This window comes from Molossus molossus, unplaced genomic scaffold, assembly GCF_014108415.1.
Source record: "Molossus molossus isolate mMolMol1 unplaced genomic scaffold, mMolMol1.p scaffold_m16_p_2, whole genome shotgun sequence".
NCBI lineage: Eukaryota > Metazoa > Chordata > Mammalia > Chiroptera > Molossidae > Molossus > Molossus molossus.
The window spans coordinates 106,424,979-106,445,555 of record NW_023425355.1 but is presented as its reverse complement, the minus strand read 5'-3'; the positions used below and the strand labels follow the sequence as shown (position 1 = coordinate 106,445,555).

The following is a 20,577-nucleotide window of genomic DNA, read 5'->3' as shown; positions in this document are numbered from 1 at the left end:
CATGGAACAGAGTTGTCTCCATGGAGGCCTACCTAAATTGCAGATGTATAAGCAAAATAAATAATCATCCTTTAAATCATTAAGTTTTCAATGGTTTGTTATGCAGCAATAAATAATGGAACACTCCTCCCCTCCCTTTCCTTCACTTGTAAAGTGTTTCCTTAGGTGAGCGCAAGCATGTGTCAAGTCAATTCAAGAATAGGGACTTTGCCCTGGCCGGTTTGGCTCAGCGGTTAGAGCGTTGGTCCGTGGACCAATGAGTCACGGGTTCGATTCCCAGTCAAGGGCACGTACCTTGGTTGTGGTTCCTCCCTGGGAGGCAACAAATCGATATGGCTCTATTACCTGGATTTTTCTCTCTGTCTCTCTCTCCCACTCGATCTGATGATTAAATAAATAAATAAATAGAATAGAATAGGGACTTTTCCACCCGTAGTTGCTGGGCAACTGACTTATTTATGCTGTGGCGATATACCTCTTCAGGACTGTCTTCTAAGAGATAACTATGTCACTTTCGTGGTCAAAACACACAGGGGACCCAGTCCATCTCCAGGGCCTATGGCCAGGTGCAAACTCACACAGAACTATTTAATATATATGAATATATCTGTTAAGCTGAATGTGAAGGGTAGCCTTCTATAGAAAAGAAGTCACAAATGTATAAGTAGCAAGAGGGGTATAGATAGAAGAAGCAACCAATTTCTGTCTAGACTCTGCAGAGTTGGAGCTGCCAGCACATGTTTTCCTTTTCAGGACCTTCTTTCCACCCATGTTTGTAATGTGGAACTCATCCCTGCAACTACAGGGGTATATACTCCTATTATTGATTAAACAGGAATTTATCTGGTTATCTCCCTTGAGCATTTGAACTAAGATATAAAGAGATTATACCATGCACGTGGACAGAAAAGCCATAAGGAATCAGGGTGGCATGGCTATTAGCCATGTATATGCCAATGAGTAAATAAAGAGAACTAGTTTGTAGAAAAATAGTGGTAGTGAGAATCCATTGGAAGAAGGGATGAGAAAAGAAGGAAAGAGGGAAAGAAAGAGCATGAGAGAGCTCTAGCACTAGCTCTGTTCATTGGCTTTCTAGTTCCTGGTTTTAAATATTTAATGTAACTTAATTTTCGTTTCTTTTATTTTTGGTCAGGCAGGGGTGATGGTGGGATGGCATTTAACAGAAAGGGGATTTTATGTTCACTTTTGTTTAAGGGTGCCTAAAAAGATTGCTGGTGGAACCTCTCTTTCCTCCACTGTACTACATGGTGGTCACAATTTTAACATTCTATGAATATAAAATATCTAGGATCTTAACCAAAACATACTCACGTAGACCTTTCATCTTATTCTGAAGAACAAAATGTATACATTGGGTAAAGACCCTATTGCCTAGATCCGGAACTTAAATTTGCAGTAATTTCTATTTTTATTTTTTTATTTTTTTAAGTCCTCACCTGAGGACATTTTTGCATTTATCTTCAGATAGAGCGGGAGGGAGAGAGGGAGGAAGAGAGAGAGAAACATCGATGTGAGAGAGACACATCGACTGGCTGCCACCCACATGACCCCAACTGGGGCCTGGGACAAACTGCAACCGAGGTACGTGCCCTTAGCGGGAACCGAACCCGGGACTCTCTGGTCCACGGGCCAACGCTCTAACCGCTGAAACCGGCCAGGGCTGCAGTAATTTCTAATACTTGAGCACATGTATTTTTTCTTCCTGATTGTGCAAAAAAGGACAGGAAGTGAAAAGGGGAACATTCTTAATGCTCAAGTTAAGTCAGAGACTCATTTAGGATGTACACTAGATGTGAATAAGTGTGGAAAAGTAAAATGATCACCAAATTTGAACCTGAACTGATCCGCATTTGATGTCCTATCAGGATGTCAAAATACCGTGCTCAGGAAATTAAACCAACAACTCACCTTCTCTGTTACATAAGCAATACACGTGTATTGTAGTAAATTCAACCCAAGTATAACTAATGTTAATATTTAGTGTATATATATTTTAATATCTTCAAACAAACCCTATACCTCAGAACCCTATTGCTCAGAAGAGATCTGATTGTTTATATGGCAATGCTTCTTATGTCCTTAAGCAGGGTATACACTCCATAAGGAGAACTCCTTTACCATAACTCTACTTCCCCCAACCATACACATGTCAGTCACTTTCTTTGGTGAGGAATATGGGAAAGGTTATAAATGCTTCATTTACTAGCATGCAAGCATTCATTCATACATTCATTTGACAAACGTTTTACTGAGAACCTAGTATGGAGTTAAGCAAGGCCTAGGGAATTCAAAAGTAAATGTCTTAAAGTTAAAAACCTTAAGACAGGTTTTAAAACATTTTTTTTCTTTATTGATTTATTTTTATCCTCACCCGACATTTTTTTTTTTTTTTTGCATTTATCTTCAGATAGAGCGGGAGGGAGAGAAGGAGGAAGAGAGAGAGAGAAACATCGATGTGAGAGAGACACATTGAGTGGCCACCATCCACATGACCCCAACCGGGGTAGGGACAAACTGCAACCAAGGTACTGTCCTTAGTTAGAAATGAACCGGGACTCTCTGGTCCGGATCGGAGGGTCTAACCTATGAGCCAAACCAGCCAGGACTTTATTGATATTTTTAGAGAGAGAGAGAGATAGAAACATCTATGAGAGAGAACATTGATTGGCTGCCTCCTGCATGACCCCCACTGAAGATCGAGCCCACAACCTGGGCATGTGCCCTGCCCTGGAATCAAACCAGCGACCTCTTGGTGCATGGGTCTACACTCAACCAATGAGCCACACCAGCCGTGCAAGGCAGGTTTTTTTGCTTAAGAAATTCACAGGTCTGATACACAAATATTTTACTAAGTACTTGTGCAATTTTAGAGTGATACGTAAAAGTATTAAGAAAGCACAAAAAAGAGGACAAAGACAGTCTGGAGGTTGTTGGGGGAAATTTCCTGAGGGAGGTGACTCTGGCCAGACCATGTTGGGTCAGAGGATGGGTGATAAGGGGAGAAGAGAAGCGAGGAATACCAACTTCAGGGCCCCTTACTGAGTCAGCAGCAATTCCTGTTCCTCACCACTTGCATCATAAAATTGAAGTTCAACGTTCGACTGGGGATCTCTCCCGTACTTCGAACTTGGAAACCGAGAACCAAGGACAAAAAGATTAGGCTACGGAGCCGGGACTCCCAGCTAGAGAGTCCCATTGAGTCCTAGGAGGGCGGGGCAGAGCTGGGGGCGGGGCCAGCAGTGCGTGCACCAGAGCCGAAGGGCCGGGCCCGCCCCTGGGGGCTGGCGCAGGAGTCGGGCGTTGGTTGGTTGTGTGTGTGAATCGACCTCTTAGGATAGGCCGCGCAGGGCTGCTCGCGGGGCTTTGATTGGCTCACCGGCCCTGAGCGGACATAGCCTGTGGCGGGTCGTCGGGGAGACTGAGAGGAAAAAAAGAGCTGGGGTGTTAGGCCTCGCCGCGAACCGAGGCTGCGGGCTGCTGGGCGGTTCCGCGAGGCGGTTTCCAAAGAGCTGCGGGAACCAGGCACCCGGAGTTCACGCACAGTCCAGGAGGTGCTGAGCGAGTGGGCCGGCAGAGTAGCGGCCAGGAGACCCACGGGCCGGGACCATGGGCTGCTTCTTCTCCAAGAGGCGGAATTCTGAGAAAGAGTCGCAGCCCAAGGGCGAGGAGGAACACCCGAAGCAGTACAGCTGGGACCAGCGCGAGAAGGTAACCGGAGTCCTGTAGCCAAAGGTCTCAGTCCTCCCGAGACGCTCCGCAAGGGCCCCTTGTGGCCCGGGTGGGATGAGGGGACCGACCTAACAGCTAGCTGCCTGCCTGCCTGCCTCTCTCTCTCCCTCTCTCTGTCTCTGTCTCTGTCTCTGTCTCTGTCTCTGTCTCTGTCTCTCTCTCCGTCTCGGTCTCTCCTACCTCTCCCTCCTTTTCTCCCTCCCTCTACTCCCCCCATATTTGAAGTCTGGTTAATGACTTTCCAGGGAGCTATGAAATAAAGTGCTGGAGAGGGCGCTACAGAGGACTGTGAAACGCTGGAAGGGGTCTTAGACATTGTCCAGGTAGATGCCCAAGTTAAACCCCTGGGGGCTTTCCCTCTGCTCCACATCCTGACCCTCGGTCCCAGGATGGACTGGAGAGAAAGAAGGAGAGCCGGCAATGCCCCAATCTCAAATCTGCTCATTTCTCCAGCAGCACCGAGCAGGGTTTTGTCCAGTCCTCGAGTTACACATGGGACTGATTCTCATCTCTTTCACCGCTTATGTTCTTTCTGGGGCTGTTTCCTCTTTTGTTTGCCCTAGCCAGTAAGTCTCTTTGGTACCTAATGGTTTATTCCACTGCCGAATTTTCTGACACAAGTGGACTGTTGAACTTACAGCTTTGCTTTCTCCCCTCTTCCAATTACCCAAAAAGAATAATGAAAATTAAATCAGTTTTGGAATGTATGTTAAGACTGTATGGTGAAAATAACCAGCATAAACCGAGCAGTATTTACTACTGCTTTAAATGAATGAAAACGCTCCAATTTTTACTTTAATATATAGCTAGAAATGGAAAAGCTTTGAAAATGTCCACTACTCTTGCACAAAAGACATTTAGTCATAAATTTCATAATGCTTCCTCTTTCTACATAGTTCTCCATTTGTGTTTAATAAAATACTTTGATACATTTACCAATTTTTTTCTTCCAAACAAAATGGGAGATTTAAAAAAAAAATCCTCACCGGAGGATATTTTTTCATTTATTTTCAGACAGAGTGGGAGGGAGGGAGAGAGAGAAACATCAAGGTGAGAGAGACACATCCACTCGTTACCTCCTACACGCCGGGGATGAACTGCAACCAACGTACCTGCCCTTGACCAGAATGGAACCTGCAACTCTTTGGTCCATGGTCTCATGCTTTAACCGCTTAGCAAAACTGGCCAGGGCAAAATGGGAAATTTTTAAAATTGGTGTCATGAAGTTAACTTTTTGGTTAATGTAACATCTTTATCCATGAATGCTTTATAGTAAATTTCTTGTTAATATTTTTATTTCATAGACCTGCCTGTGTGATTTCCAATCCCCAGAATAATTTATTCATGTGAACTCGATTCTCCAAGTGTCAGATTTAAGAATGTGGATGCTTTTTGCAGACTGCTCAGCCCCATATTTCTTCCTCTGTTTCTCATATCATTCCTGGGTTTCATGGTATATTAATTCTCTCTTACCCCTACTTGTAGCAGTATTTTTATAATGTAGGAATGGAAATTACTGTGCTTTCTGTTGTATAAGAAGATTGTAACTATGGTTTAAAATTTATTTGGTGGGCACTTTTTAAAAGTCTCATTTCTGCCTTGTCGGGTTTGGCTAAGCGCTTAGAGCATCGGCCTGTGGACCAATGAGTTGCAGGGTTAGATTCCGGTCAAGGGCACCTACCTAGTCAAGGTCACATACCTCGGTTGCTATTCGTCTGGGGTCCTGCCTGAGGCAAGCAGTTGATGGGTCTCTCTCACATAGATATTTCTCTCTCTCTCTCCCCCTCCCTCCCTCCCTCCCTCCCTTCCTCCTTCTCCTTCTCTCCAACTCTATCTGATGATAAACAGAAAAACATCCTCCAGGGAGGATTTTTTTAAAAAGGAGGGAAGAGATAAACCACAGAACTTATATGCAGGTATGCACAACCATGGACATAGATAACAATGCTGGGACAGGTGTGGGGGTGGGATTGGGAGAAGGGGGTCACTGGGGGAAAAAGGAGAAACATTTGTAACAAAAATAAATTAATTAAAAAGAGAACGAGAGATCCCCCCCCTAAAAAAAGACTCATGTCCTAAGCCTTAGTATTTCTAACAATGCTATTTAAGCTTCAACTGTCTGGTATAGAGAAGGCTGTGTATTTATTTTTTTAGCTTTTTATTTTGAAATCATAGGCCAAAACTAAAGTACTTTTGTTTTTTATTTAGAGTAATTTTGGTTGCCCTCTGAGTCATTACTTCATAATAAAATGTTTTACAATTAACCTTTACTAACATGATGTTTGGGTTAGTTGGAATCTCACATGTTAGTTAATTAATCTTGCTCCTTTTAGATAAGTGGGTGTGTTCTGTGATTTTTGTTTTCTTTTGCTCTTTGGCTAAGTAAGTAAACTCACTGAAAAATAGAAGGGAGGACACCAACATCTAAGCTTTTCCCCCCAAGTGAGCATATAGTAAACTTTCAATTGTACACATTATTTGAGCTTACAGGGAACATTCTTTGGGACCACTACTAGGTACTTTAGTTATAGAGATGTAAGAGATGTTATTGGGTATGTAAAATAAGCTCATGCTTCTGGTATGTGTATAATAAAAGTTTAAATCTTGATCAACTCAACTAACCAAAATTTTTACAAATGAGCATTAGATTCTGAAACACAGCCCAGTTTTAAAGTCTTTTGGACTGCCCTGGCCAGTTTCACTCAGCAGTTAGAGCGTGGGCTTGTAGACAAATGAGTCGTGGGTTTGATTCTGGTCAAGGGCACTTAACTCTGTTGCGGTTTGACCTCGCCTTGGCTGGGTTGTTTGGGAGGCAACCAGTTGATGTGTCTCTCTCACATCCTCTCATGCCGATGTTTCTCTCTCTCCCCCTCTCTCTCCTTCCCTCCCACTCTATCTGATGATAAATAGAAAAATATCCTCGGGTAAGGATTAAAAAATAAATAAAAAAAACAATATCTTTTGGACTATTAGAGAAAGAGACTTACCAGCTTACATTTCAAGATAATGGAGACACCACATTTCTCACCATTGCTTTTTTTTCCCCCTTGGGAATTCACTCTAAGGTACCTCATTTATGATAGCCTGCAAATTTTTATGATTTAAAGTTTTTTTCTAGTTTCTTACCTCTCATGATGCCAACTTGGGCTAGTGTGCAAATGTTCTGTATTAGTCTGATGATGCTTTTAATGAGGTTAACGTGGTCTTCCTTGCTTTCAGACAATTTTAACTGTACCTTAAAAGCAATAGAATGCAAATACAGCCCATAGAACATAAATGAGATATGTTGCATGTATATTAACAGAATAGTTTTTGTATTAAAAGGCTTCTATAATGTGATCATAGAGTATAACATTACTGTTATACTCTATTTTAAAATTATATCAGATAATTACTATTCAGCTTATAAGACTTTAGGTGTAAAAACAAAATGTGCTGCCTGAAAAGTTTCCTCACAACTTAGAAAAAAATCATGTTTAAATTTCCCTTAGTTTGTGTAATCAGAGTATCTTTATTGAGAGGTACCCTTTGGGTTTTGAATTGTATAATTGGGTCAGTCTTAGGGGACTGGAGCTAGGAGAAATTGTCTCAATTAGAAAGAATGTTTGGGGACTAAGAGTTGTCATGGTAACTGATACTGTAATCAAGAGAATAAGAAGTTCATTTTCTATTGCTGCTGGCTTTGAAAAAGAAAAAAAATTTACATTTACTAAATATTTGATGAAAAATATTTTTGGATCATAGGGTCTGTGTTTATCCTCACCGGAGGACATTTTTTTCATTTTTTTGTTCAGATAGAGTGGGAAGGAGAGAGAGGGAGAGAGAGAGAGAAACATCGATGTGAAAGGGACACATCGAGTGGCTGCCACCCGCACGACCCAACCAGGGCCGGGGACAAACTGCAACCGAGGTACGTGCCCTTAGCGGGAACCGAACCCGGGTCTCTCGGGACCGCAGGCCAACGCTCTAACCTCTGAGCCAAACCGGCCAGGGCATAAGGTCTGTGTTTTAATCATCTGGAAAGAGACACTTTTATACTTGTTATCTGTATGCTGCCTCTCATAGCTAGGCAAATTATTCAATATGTATATGTGCTCAAACACCAAGGAAGAATCAAAATGATAAGAATTATGCCTGCCCTTGAAGACCTGACTGGCTTTTTTGAGTTGAAATATTTAAGTACAAACAGAGGGATGATGAGTGGAGTGGTACAGAAAAGTAGTTTTTATTTTCCAGTTTGTCATACCAGTATTCCTAGATGATAGAAATGATGGCATAAGTATGAAAATGGTGATTTTGAGCACATCTTTTTTTCCTGGAGATATATTTGCACATATTTATTGATTTAGAGAGAGGTAGACAGCACATCTTGTATCCATTACATCTGTCTCATATTCTCTAGGAATAATACTAAACAAAAGCCTAATACCAGAGATTCAAGTAACTGCATTTTATTCAGTGTCTGTTGTGGAACTTTGGATAAAGCAGCCAGTTTGTGCATTTCAGGTTCCTTGGCTATAACATGGGACAGTGCTAAAGATTTCTCTACCATTTAATGAAGTAAAGGCCTGTCCTGAGGAAGAGGGGTTAGTTAGATAGTAATGGCCACCTCTGAGGATAGAAATAGACCAGAGGTTGGAAAGGAGAGTTGGGCTTAAAATGTAAGGCAGATCATAATTCCTGGAGTTGTTCATAAATGGAAGTGTGGCTTTGTGAGGAACTGATCTCCCTGTTAGTGAAAACATTCAGATTAGAAAGAAGTGTCTGCACTGAGTAGGGGGCTAGATGCTGTTTTTAGCCTTTTAAGTACATAGGGTATTCTGGTTATCCATTGCTATGTACCAAACCACCTCGAAACTTAATGGCTTAGAATAATGACAAGTACTTATTTTTTCCCACAACTCTAATTTGTGTAGCGCTTAGCAGGATTGGCTCTCTGCTCTATGTGGCATCAGCTGGGACAGCTTGGACTAGGGGCTGGAGGATCTGCTTTCAATATGGCTTAAACACAGAGCTGACTGGCAAGTTGATGGTGGCTTTCAGCTGGGTGCTCAGCTGGGGCTGAGGGTCAGGGGCCTCTTCAGGTATCTGGGCTTCTGCACAGCATGATGGCTGAGTTTCAAGGGCAAGTGTCCCAAGAGAAACTGGTAGAAGCTACATGACTTTTTCTCACTAGCCTCTTAAGTGATGCAGCATTACTTCTGCCACATTCTGTTGGTTGAGGCAGTCAGAAATGTTCACCCACGTCCAAGAGGAGGGGACCTCTTGATGGAAGGAGTGTCAAAGAATTTGTAAACATATTTTAAATCCTTTACATAAAGTTGTTTTTTTGTTGTTGTTTTTTTTTATCCTCACCCGAGGACATTTTTGCATTTATCTTCAGACAGAGCAGGAGAGAGAGAGGAGGGGAGAGAGAGAGAGAAACATTGATATGAGAGAGACACATCGAGTGGCTGTCATCCACACGACCCCAGGGACAAACTGCAACTGAGGTACATGCCCCTAGCGGGAACTGAACCCGGGACTCTCTGGACCGTGGGCTGATGCTCTAACCACTGAGCAACCGGTCAGGGCAAAGTTGTTGTTTTTTAAAGAAAATAAATAGTTCTTTGTTTATTCATTTCAAATAGCTTTATTGAGAGATATATAATTCATATACCATACAGTTCACTCCTTTAAAGTATACAAGTCTATAGTTTTAATAAGTTCACAGGGTTATGTCAGCATTACTATGATCTAATTTTAGAACATTATCCCCTACAAAAGAAACCCATACCCATTCCCCCTCTCCCTAGTCCCTGGAAACCACACTTTTACTTTCTATCTCTGTAGCTTTGCCTATTTGAATATTTATCAGTGGAATAATACAATATGTGATCTTTTGTTACTGGCTTTTTTTACTTAGCATGTTTATTTTATTTTATTTTATTTTATTTTACTTTTTATTTTTTTTGGTACGTGCCCCTAGTGGAACCGAACCCGGGACTCTCTGATCCACAGGCTGATGCTCCAACCGCTGAGCCAAACTGGCCAGAGCTTAGCATGTTTTTTAGATTCATCATATTGTAGCATGTATCAGTACTTTATTCCTTTTTATTGCTGAATGACATTTAATAGGATATTTTTTAAAATGTATCCATTGATCAGTTGATAGGCATTCAGGTTGTTTCTACTTTTTAGCCATTACAAATAATGCTGCTATGAATATTTATGTACAAGTTTTTGTGCAGACATATGTTTTAATTTCTCTTGGGTGTATACCTAAGCGTGGAATTCCTGTCATATAGTATCACTATGTTTAACTTTTTTAGGATCTGCCAAACTGTTTTTCAAAGTGTTTGCACCATTTTGCACTTCCACCAGCAGTGTATGAAGGTTCCAACTTCTTCACTCATATAAAGTTTTTTTCTAAGTTTTATTTTTGTTACAGATGTTTCTCCTTTTCTACCCCATTGACACCCTCCTCCCCATCCCCCCCACCCAGTCCCCAGCTTTGTTGTCCATGTCCATTGGTTATGCGTACATGCTTATAAGTTCTGTGGTTTATCTCTTCCCTCCCCCCCCCACCCCCTCTTCTGAGGGTTGTCGGTCTGTACCCTACTTCCATGTCTCTGGGTCTACCCTATTCCTCAGGGAGTGGAAAGTGTGTGGGACTAGGTTTTAATTTGTATTGTGCATTCCACTGTACCTCACTGATAAAGTAATTTAGCTTTTCCAGTTTCCTAAAATTCCTTCCAGTTCTCTAATTCTTTGAGCATCTCATGAGGGAAAGTAAGCATTGCTAGAAGCATTCAGGCAAATCTGGGTGAACAAAGGGAATGGAATAAGATGTAAAATTAGGTTAAGGTTAGATTAGATGATAGTGGAGAATTCCAATTCTAAAATTTTATAATTCTATTTTGTGTTTATATATTTAGCAACCCAGTGAGCTAATATAAATATAATACTTCACTTTCCACTCATCATCAGTGTATAAAGGTCAAGGTGCTGGTATTTATTATTTCTGTAATTACATGGCTTTGCCATTTTCATTTGTGAAATAACCTTTCAGCTACATAGCGATGTGACACTGAAACTGACTTAATGTTTAAATTTTAAGTAATTTGTTTACTTTAATTAAAGTACAATTTACATACAATAAAATTTATCCTTTTGATTGTATAGTTCTTTGCATTTTAACAAACGAATACAATCAGTAACTACCACCACAAACAAGATATAGAACAGTTCATAATCCTTCCCAAATTTCCTCATGCTCCTTTGTATTCAACCCTGCCTCCAGCCTATGATCAATTTTTTTATCCCTATAGTTTTGTCTGTTTGAGAATGTCATGTAAATGGAATCATATAATTTATAACCTTTTGAGTCTGGCTTCTTTCACTTAGCATGATACGTTTAGAATTCATTGCCCAGCCAGTGTGGCTCAGTGAATTGAGCGTCATCCCATGGACTGAGAGGTCCTGGTTTGATTCCTGGGCATGCCCAGGTTTGGGGCTTGATCCCTAATGGGGGGCATGCAGGAGGCAGCCGATCAATGTTTCTATATCTCTCCCCCTTCCTCTCTCTCTAAAAAATATATTAAAAAAATAAAAGATTCATGCATGTTGTTGCATGTATCAGGAGTTCCTTTTATTGTTGAATAGTATTCCATTATATGGATGGTACCACATTTCTTTATCCATTTACCAGTTGAAGGACATTAGGTTGTTTCCAATTTTAGTAATTATAAATAAAGCTACCATAAACCTTCGCATACAGGTTTTTGAGTGAACATAAGTTTTCATTTCACTTGGGTGAATACCAAGAAGTGGGATTGCTGAGTCATATGGAAATTGTATATTAAACTTTTATAAGAAATTGACAAACTATTTTCAAAAAGTGACTGTGCCATTTTGCATTTCCACCAGCAATGTATGAGAGACCCAGTAGTTCTTCATCCTCATCTGCACTTGGTATGATGAATTTTTAAAAAAATTTTAGCCATTCTAATAGGAGTGTAGTTTAGTTTGCATTTGTGGTTTAATTTGAATTTCCCAATGACTAGTGATGTGAGCATTTTTCCATGTACTTATTTGCCATTCATATATTTTCTTTGGTGGAGTGTTTATTAAAATATTTTACCATTGTTACTGGGTTATTTGTTCTCGTTGAGTTTTAAGAGTTATTTATATATTCTAGACACAAGTCCCTTGTCATGTATGTGTTTTGCCAAAAAAAAAAAGTTTTTTTTCCAAGTAATGACTTGTCTTCTCTTAACATTGTCTTTTGAAGAACATAAATTTCCAGTTTTAATAAAAGTCCAATTTTATTTTTTCCTTGTTGGATTGTTTTTTGGTTTCACACCTAGGAAATCTTTGCCTAGGATTACAAAAATTTTTTCTCCTCCATTTTCTTCTAGAAGTTTTACAGTTTTGGGTTTTATATGTAGGTCCTATGAGCCACTTTGAGTTAATTGGTATATATGGTGCAATATTTGGGAGATTATTTTTGACATATAGATGTCCAATTTTTCCAGCACTATTTGTTTAAAAGACTATCCTTTCTCTATTGAATTGCCTTTGCACCTTTGTCAATATATATGTAAGTCTATTTTTAAACTCTCTTCTGTTCCATTGATTTATGAATTGGTTTCTATTTGGATATGGTTGTGTACTTAGGAGCCAGACTTCCTAGGTTTGAAACTGAATTCAAGCACTTACCCTGTGACCTTGGGCAAGTTATTTAGCCTCTGGGGGCCTCACTTTTCTCATCTATAAAACAGAGATAATTATAGTACACAACCCTCATAGGGGTGTTTATGAGGACTGAGTGAATAATTATAAAGCACTTAGAATGGTGGCTGGAACCTATATAGTATTTCTTATACTCCTGAGTCTAATTTTGAACTTCTATCCAGACTGGATTTCCATTGAAATTAACAAGTCCCATTATCTCATCTCAGATTCTCATTATGGAAGTTTAACTATGGAGATGAATTTTTTAAATAAATTTTCTTTATTGATTTTAAAGAGAGAGAGGAAGGAATAGGGAGAGAGATAGAGACATCGATGAGAGAGAGCATTGATCGGCAGCCTCCTGCATGCCCCCTACTAGGATCTGGCCCACAACCTGGCCATGTGCCCTAACCGGGAATTGAACTGGCAACCTCTGAGCCACACCAGCTGGGCTGGAGATGAATTTTAATGAAAATTTTGCATCACTGCTTAGTAAAAGACTGAGATGTTCACTTATATTTTCTGTTAGGAAAATAATATTTAACTTAGTTTAGTAGCTATATCAGGTGAATTCCAACTCCTGAAACATTTCTTTGATTTTGAAAGTATATCCATCACCTTTTACAGATTGTAGTAAGAAATACAGCCTAAACTACGTTCACTTCATAAGTGGCTCTTGTGAAAAAGGTAGTTTAACCTGTGACCTTTCCATGTTTGTGATTTTAGGCACTTTATTTGAGAACTAGTAACTTTTGTAAAATTAGTGTGGTACTAAGCTTCAGGTTGATTCTTATTTTTGTTTTAAAGAACTCTGAAGAATGTTCAGAAAGTACAGCAACATAAATCTTAAGTTTCTTCTTTGTAGACCATATTGACAGTCCAGATAATTTTATACTTTAGAATTCTTAAACTATAGGATCTTGAGCTATAGGATTAATTTCCCTCCATGAACTAGGAGAACTGAGGTGTCCAGAGAAAATACTTAGAAGTATAGTAAATTACATTAAGCTCCTCAGCATTGGCAGCTGTTATGGACTGAGTATTTGTGCCCTCACTCCCCAAATTCATATGTATAAGTCCTAACTCCCAGTGTGGTTGTATTTGGAGATGAGGAAGTAATTAAGGTTAAATGGGGTCCTAAAGGTGGAGTCCTGGTCTGATAGGATTAGTATCCTTATAAGAAGAGACATTATAGAACTTGCCCTGTAACCACCAAGGAAAGGGCATGTGAGGACATAGCAAGAGATCAGTCAGTCATCTTCAAGCCAGGAAGAGATTCCTCACCACAAACCAGCCCTGATGGTACCTTGATCTTGGACTTTCCAGCCTCCAGAAAAGTGAGAACTAAATTTCTGTTGTCTAAACTACCCAGACTGTGTTATTTTGCTATGGCAACCAGTCTTGGTCTGCTCAGGCTGCTAAGGCAAAATACCATAGACTGGCTGGCTTAAACAACAGAAATTTATTTCTCACAGTTCTAGAGGCTGGGAATTCCAAGATCAAGATGTCAGTAGATCAAGTGTTTGGTGTCAAAAATTAAACACATCTGGACATTAAAGTGGTGAAAACGTTTTATTCAGTAACTATTGGCAATGGGGAAAAGAGCTGAGGTCTGTTCTGATTTGGGCCATTTAAAGGGAGAATAATTGGGATGGAGGAAAGCAGGGGCTCAGTAGTCAGAGAAGTGAAAATTACAAAGCTGGTCAGTGTAAATGAGATTAGGCCAGCTGTGTTTGTTAATTGGCCATTGTGGAAGTTAGGATTCTGTCCTCCCACAGAGACTAATAGACAGAGGCTCTATCCTTCCAGATAATTATATTTCAAAGGAATGGCTCACAGATCCTTGAGAAAGTTATTTCTGATTTGTAAGAGGTACATACTCACAACTGTAAATCCTTTTTAGTAAATGCTCTAAGAAAGGGAGGTCAGGGGCCTATCTTCAGGTATTGGCTACAAAAAACAGTAAATGTTCCTGGTAGGATTGAGCTTTCTCAGGCAAGCATTTTAATGAGGGGCTCGAGTCATCCTAGGGGGGTGGTTTTGTGCTGCTAGAAGCTATGGTAGTGTTTGGTCAAATCTCTCAGTGAAGGGCTTTGTACAGAGTTGCCATGTGCCAAGAGTTCTTCAGTTCTCACTGGTGACAGCCCACTTCCTATAGTTAGTCACCTTCTTCCTGTGAGCTCACATGGCCTTTCTTGGGTGCTTGCAGTCAGTGAGTGAGAGAGAGAGAGAGAGAGAGAGAGAGAGAGAGAGAGAGAGAGATGAGGGAGGGAAGGAGGAAGAATCTACTCCTTTCTCTTCATGAGGCCCCCACCCTCATGACCTCATATAAACCTAATTATCTCCAAAAGACCCCACCTCCAAATACTACCTCATTGTAGGGTTAGAACTTCAACATATGAATTTTGAGGGGATATAAACATTCAGTCCAAGTAGACTAAGACAACAGCTCAGTAATTTTAAAGTTAAGAATAAATTTCATTTCTGTATTTGCAACAAGTCTTAATTACAACTATTGATATAATACTAACTATAATATGTTATAATTAATATAGTTGAAATTTCCATTAAATGCTATATATCTTATAATATTCAAAAATAATTTCCCATGCAAAAAAAATAGCTAAGTTCCTTTAAGTAACAAGTTTTAACTGTTTTATTCTTTAACTTTTATCCAAACATAGGTTTGTTACCTATCTAATTTTCATAAATATGCTTGCAAATGTTTGAACTTATCAGTGTCTTAGGCAAGGACAGTTTGGCCATAACCTTGAACTCCAAATCAGTTTTCCCAGGAAAATCCACATAAAACTTTACCTAAAATTTTACGGAGTTTCTGGTGCAGTGAGATAAACCATAAACTGAAACTTAAAGATTCCTCTTGCCCATTGAGTTTGAGGCCTTGGTAGAGACAGGACTCCTGGACTCCTTTCCCTATACCTATTGCTGGCATTTTTGGTCTTCTCATCCCCACTGTGGGAGGTGGATTGGTGCCAAGACAAGAAGCTGAAGAAGACCAGAGAATGTTTTTACCCTACTTAAGACCTGAATCAGGGCTGACAAACCACTCTTGCATGTTCCCTTTTCCCACTTTAAGACCTGGACTAGATAAAGATCCCATTAGCCTGCTCCATGTCCACATTTCCATCCCCTTCAACTGGCTCTTCCAAGTGGAAGACAGCCTCACCTTCCTTTTACTACAAGTATGGGAAAGAAGAGAATGTAAACAGGAGAGATCCAGGATTGGCATTCAAAGGAGTGCCTCTGCTTGGCTTTGTGTATAATTATCTTACCTTCCTACTCAGAAGTTGGCTAATTTGAACAGTCACCTAACTGAATGTCCTGAAGACTACATGTTCTTGATTACTATCAGTCTCTTTTTGGGGGGGATAGAATGGAAAATGGGGTGTGAAGAAGTGTGTGATTATCAAACTCAGTTACCTTTCACTTCTGTTTGTTCAAGAGACACGTGGAGACCACCTACCTCAGGTTACACACTAAAGTAATAAAGATAAAGTAATTAAAATAGATTCAACAAGGATGTGTGGAGTGCCTTTGTGGTAACAGGCACTGTTTTAGGTGTCTGGGGGAAACAGGGGTGAACAAAACAGATAATCCCTTCCCTCGTGGAGCTTATGTTCTAATGGAGGGAAGGGGGAAGACAGACAATAAATATAATTCATATATGTGTGTTAAAAGGAAGTGTGTTTTGGAGAAAAATAAATATGGGTAAAAAAGGTTTTATTGGAGGAGTTGTTTCAGATTTAAATAAATTGATTATAAGATTCCAGCCCAAAGCTTACATACAATATAGTAGGGGGTATAGACTAGTATTTAATATAATGTAGGTGCTCAGAAAAGGAGAGCAGGCTTCTGGTGGAGGGAACTGGTAAACTTCACAGAAAAAGCTGGACAAGTGGGCAAATAGAACTAGGAGAGTCTTCTGGACAAAGGAGAAGCAGAGGGTATAGACAAGTCATAACAAGTGCTTCACATCTACTGAAGAATAAGGTTCCTATAGGAGGGTGATAGGAGTTAGGATTAACATGTAATGGTGACTTACAATGAAAGGTTTTCTAATACTGAATCATTTTCACACAACCTGGGATAAAGCCAACTTGGTTGAGGTGCTTTCTCTTTTTATAGGATTGGTTTAATTTGCAGTTTTTTTTTTACATTTATAGCATGAGTGAAATGAACCTATCCTTTTCTTCTATTGTTATGTCTTTGATTTTCTTACTAGGGTCTTTCTGGGCAGGTTGGTAATGAGTTAGGTCTGTTGTCTTTAAGGGTTTGCTTAAAACTGGGATGAATAAAATTGGAACCTGCTTATAAAACCATCAGGGCCTGGTGTTTTCTTTGTGGAAATGCTTTACCCACTTTTTTTTTTTTCCTAATTCTCACCCAAGGACATTTTTATTGGTTTTTAGAGAGAGGGGAAGAGGGAGAGAGAGAAACATTAGTTGGTTGCCTCCTATCCTACCAGGGACCAGACCAAACCTGAAACGTAGGTATGTGCACTGATCCAGAATTGAACCCATGGCCTTACAGTGTATAGGAGGACACTCCAACCAACTGAGCTACACCGGCCAGGGCAGTAGTAATAGCTTTCTATTTAACCTTTTAACTTCTTGAATTGTGGTAAGTTATTTGTAAGAGATTTGTTCATTCCATGGACAAAATCTTTTTTAAATTGTTGGTATATAGTTGATAGTATTCTTTTTACCTTCTACTTTGTTTATAGTGATATTACCCTTTTCATTTATGCTCTTTGTTTTCATCCTTTTCTGGGTCATTTTTGCCAGAATTTTGACTGCTTTTTAGTTTTTCCCCCCAAAAAAACCTATTTTGGGCTTTGCTGATGTTTTCTGTTATATATTCTATTTCTAAATCATTAATCTCTGTGATTATTTTCAACTTTTTTCTTTCTACTTTCTTTAGATTTATTCTGTTATTTTCTAATTACTTAAGATGGATATTTAACTCATTAATTTTTTGTTGTTGTTAATCCTCACCCAAGGATATTTTTTCCATTGATTTTTTTTTTTAGAGAGAGTGGGAAGGAGGGAGGGAGGGGGAAGAGTGAGAGGGAGAGAAACATCGATGTGAGAGAGACATCCACTGGCTGCCTTCCACATGTACCCCAGATGGGGCCAGGGATCAAACTTGCAACCCAGGTATGTGCCCTTGACCAAGAATCGAACCCGAGACCCTTCAGTGCTCAGGCCAGTGCTCTAACCATTGAGCACACCGGCCAGGGCTAACTCATTAATTTTAAGAGTTTTTATTGTAGCTATTTATTGTTATAGAGCTCCCTCAAAGCACCGTTTTTGCTGTATCCTATATGTGATGTCTTAACATTTAATTCTAAATATTTTTAGATTTTGATTATGATTTCTTCTTTAACCAATGAGTTATTCAGTGGTGTATTTTTTTAACTTACCTTTATTATTGAATGTATTACAGATATTCCTCCTTTTTCTCCTATTGATCTCCTCTACCCCGCTCCTGCCCCCCTCCTGCCTTTCCCCACACTGTTGTCTGTGTTCATTGGTTATGCATATATGCATGTAAATTCTTTGGTTTATTTCTTCCCACCCCCCAACCCCCTTCCCTTTGAGGTTTGTCAGTCTAGCAACCAATTTGTACTTCTTAATCCCTTCACCTTTTTCACCCATTCCCCCAACCCCCCTCCCATCTGGCAACCAACAAAATGTTCTCTGTATCTATGAAAATGTTTCTGTTCTGCTTGTTCATTTTGTTTGTAGATTCAATTGTCGATAAATATGTATTTATTGCCATTATGTTCATATTTTTTATCTTTTTCTTCAAGAAGACCCTTCAACATTTCATATAATAATGGTTTGGTGGTGAACTCCTTTAGCTTTTTCTTGTCTGCGAAACTCTTTATATGGGCATCGATTCTAAATGACAGCTTTGCAGGATAGAGTAATCTTGGTTGTAGGTTCTTGCTTTTCATCACTCTGAATATTTCTTGCCACTCCCTTCTGGCCTGCAAAGTTTCTTTTGAGAAATCAGCTGACAGCCTTATGGGAAGACCCTTGTAGGTAACTAACTGCTTTTCTCTTGCTGCTTTTAAGATTCTCTCTTTGTCTTGAACCTTTTGCATTTTGATGATGATGTGTCTTGGTGTGGGCCTCTTGGGGTTCATCTTGTTTCGGACTCTCTGTGCTTCCTGGACTATATGTCTGTTTCCTTCACCAAGTTAGGGAAGTTTTCTGCCATTATTGTTTCAAATAGGTTTTCAATTTCTTGTTCTCTCTGGCATCCCCAAGATGCGAATGTTGGTACGCTTGAAGTTGTCCCAGAGGCTCCTTACACTATCCTCATTTTTTGGATTCTTTTTTCTTTTTGCTGTTCTAATTGGGTGTTTTTTACTTCCTTACATTCCAAGTCAATGGTTTGCTTCTTGGCTTCCCTACTCTACTATTGCATCTGTGTAAGTTATTCTTTATTTCAGTTAATGCCTCCTTCATTTCTGATTGTGCATCCTTCATTTCTGACTGGTCCTTTTTTATGCTCTTGAGGCCCTCAGTAAGTTCACTGAAGTTCTCACTAAGTTCATTGAGCATCCTTATAAGCAGTGTTTTGAACTCTGCATCTGTTAGGTTGCTTATCTCCATTTCACTTAGTTCTTTTCCTGGAGTTTTGTTCTGTTCTTTCATTTGGGACCTGTTTCTTTGTCTCCTCATTATGGCTACCTCCCTGTGTTTGTTTCTATGTATTACTTAATGAGAGATATGGGGCTAGCTGAGACTAGATGCTGCTTGTTTGAAAAAATTTAGGAAAACCTGAAGCAGGATCCAAGACAGGCCAATCCTAAGGTAAAGCAACTGGCAACAGCTTGGTTGGGCCTGAAAGTTGGGTGGGGCAAGGCTTCAGGGAATCACCAGGGTAGGGCAAACAGTGTGATCCAGGTTGCTGGAGGCCCAGATATGGAAGCTGTTTGCCGTCCCAGGGAAGGGCTCACCAAAGGAACAAAGGCCTCTAACATCATGCCTGTCCAGGAGAAAGACGCCTCTCCAGCCCTTGCCCCAATGCCAAACAACTCAGTTCTTCCCCATATGTCTCTGGTGCCTTTCAAGCTGCCTCCCCCATGCTGGAGCCTGGAGGGTGCTAGTCTGAGTAAGTCTGTGTGCAGGCCCTTTAAGAGGAGTTGCCTGGGACTCCAGCTGCCGCAGCCTCCCTCAGCCTCACTTCCTGCTGGTTTTTACAGCCAGAAGTGATGGGGACTTCTCTTCTGGCACTGGAACCCTGAGCTGGGTGCCTGGTGTGGGACGGGGACCTCTCAGTCTTCAGGGAGGACCTTCCCCGCCGAGGTATCGTCCTTTTTTATCTGGCACACGTGAGTGTGGGACCAGCCCGTCGCCCCTCCATCCCTGCTACCATTCTCAATGTGGCTTCTTCTTTAATTTCGTAATTGTAGGACTTACATTCAGCTTGATTTCAGGCAGTTTTGAATGATGGTTGTTCTGTAGTTTAGTTGTAGCTTTGATGTGGCTGTGGGAAGTCTCTAGTGGTGTATATTTTAATTTTCAAATAGGCAGGATTTTTTTTAAGTATCTTTTGGATCAGAGAGTCCTGAGTTCGGTTTCTGCTAAGGGCACATACCTTGGTTGCAGTTTGTCCCCGACCCCATATGGGGTTGTGTGGCTGGCAACCACTCGATGTGTCCCTCTCACATCAATGTTTCTCTCTCTCTCTCTTCCTCCCTCTCTCCCTCCTGCTGTATCTGAAGATACATGCAAAAATGTTCTCGGGTGAGGATTTTAAAAAAAAATCTTTAATGTGTGTTTAAGAAAAATGTGAATATGCTCTGCTGTTGGTTGCAGAATTCAAGTTTATTCATTGTGTGGTTCAGATCTTCTATTGTCAATTTTATTTTTTCAGTCTACTTGACCAATGAATAATTGAGAAAAGCAGCATTAGAAGACATACCTTAGATTTTATTTCACCAGTTCTGAGCGTTTGTAGAGGTCCTGAATGACTGTCAAAGTTAGTTTCCACTAGTTTATCTCAGCTCTTCACCAGCACAGGGTTTCTACCCTGTCCTGAATTTACTCTGAAGGAAGTCTGGACCAGAGGCCTGAG

General features: G+C 40.3%; 1 protein-coding gene across 1 annotated transcript in view; it reads left to right on the top strand.

The window, feature by feature from the left end:
• The first annotated feature begins 3,451 nt into the window (after nucleotides 1–3,451).
• Nucleotides 3,452–20,577, top strand: part of RP2 (RP2 activator of ARL3 GTPase) — a 45,811-nt gene continuing 28,685 nt past the window's right edge. The window contains exon 1 of the mRNA XM_036270632.1: nucleotides 3,452–3,729. Within this exon, the coding sequence (XP_036126525.1) occupies nucleotides 3,628–3,729 (102 nt within the window). The 5' untranslated portion in view covers nucleotides 3,452–3,627. The remainder of the gene's footprint in view (nucleotides 3,730–20,577) is intronic.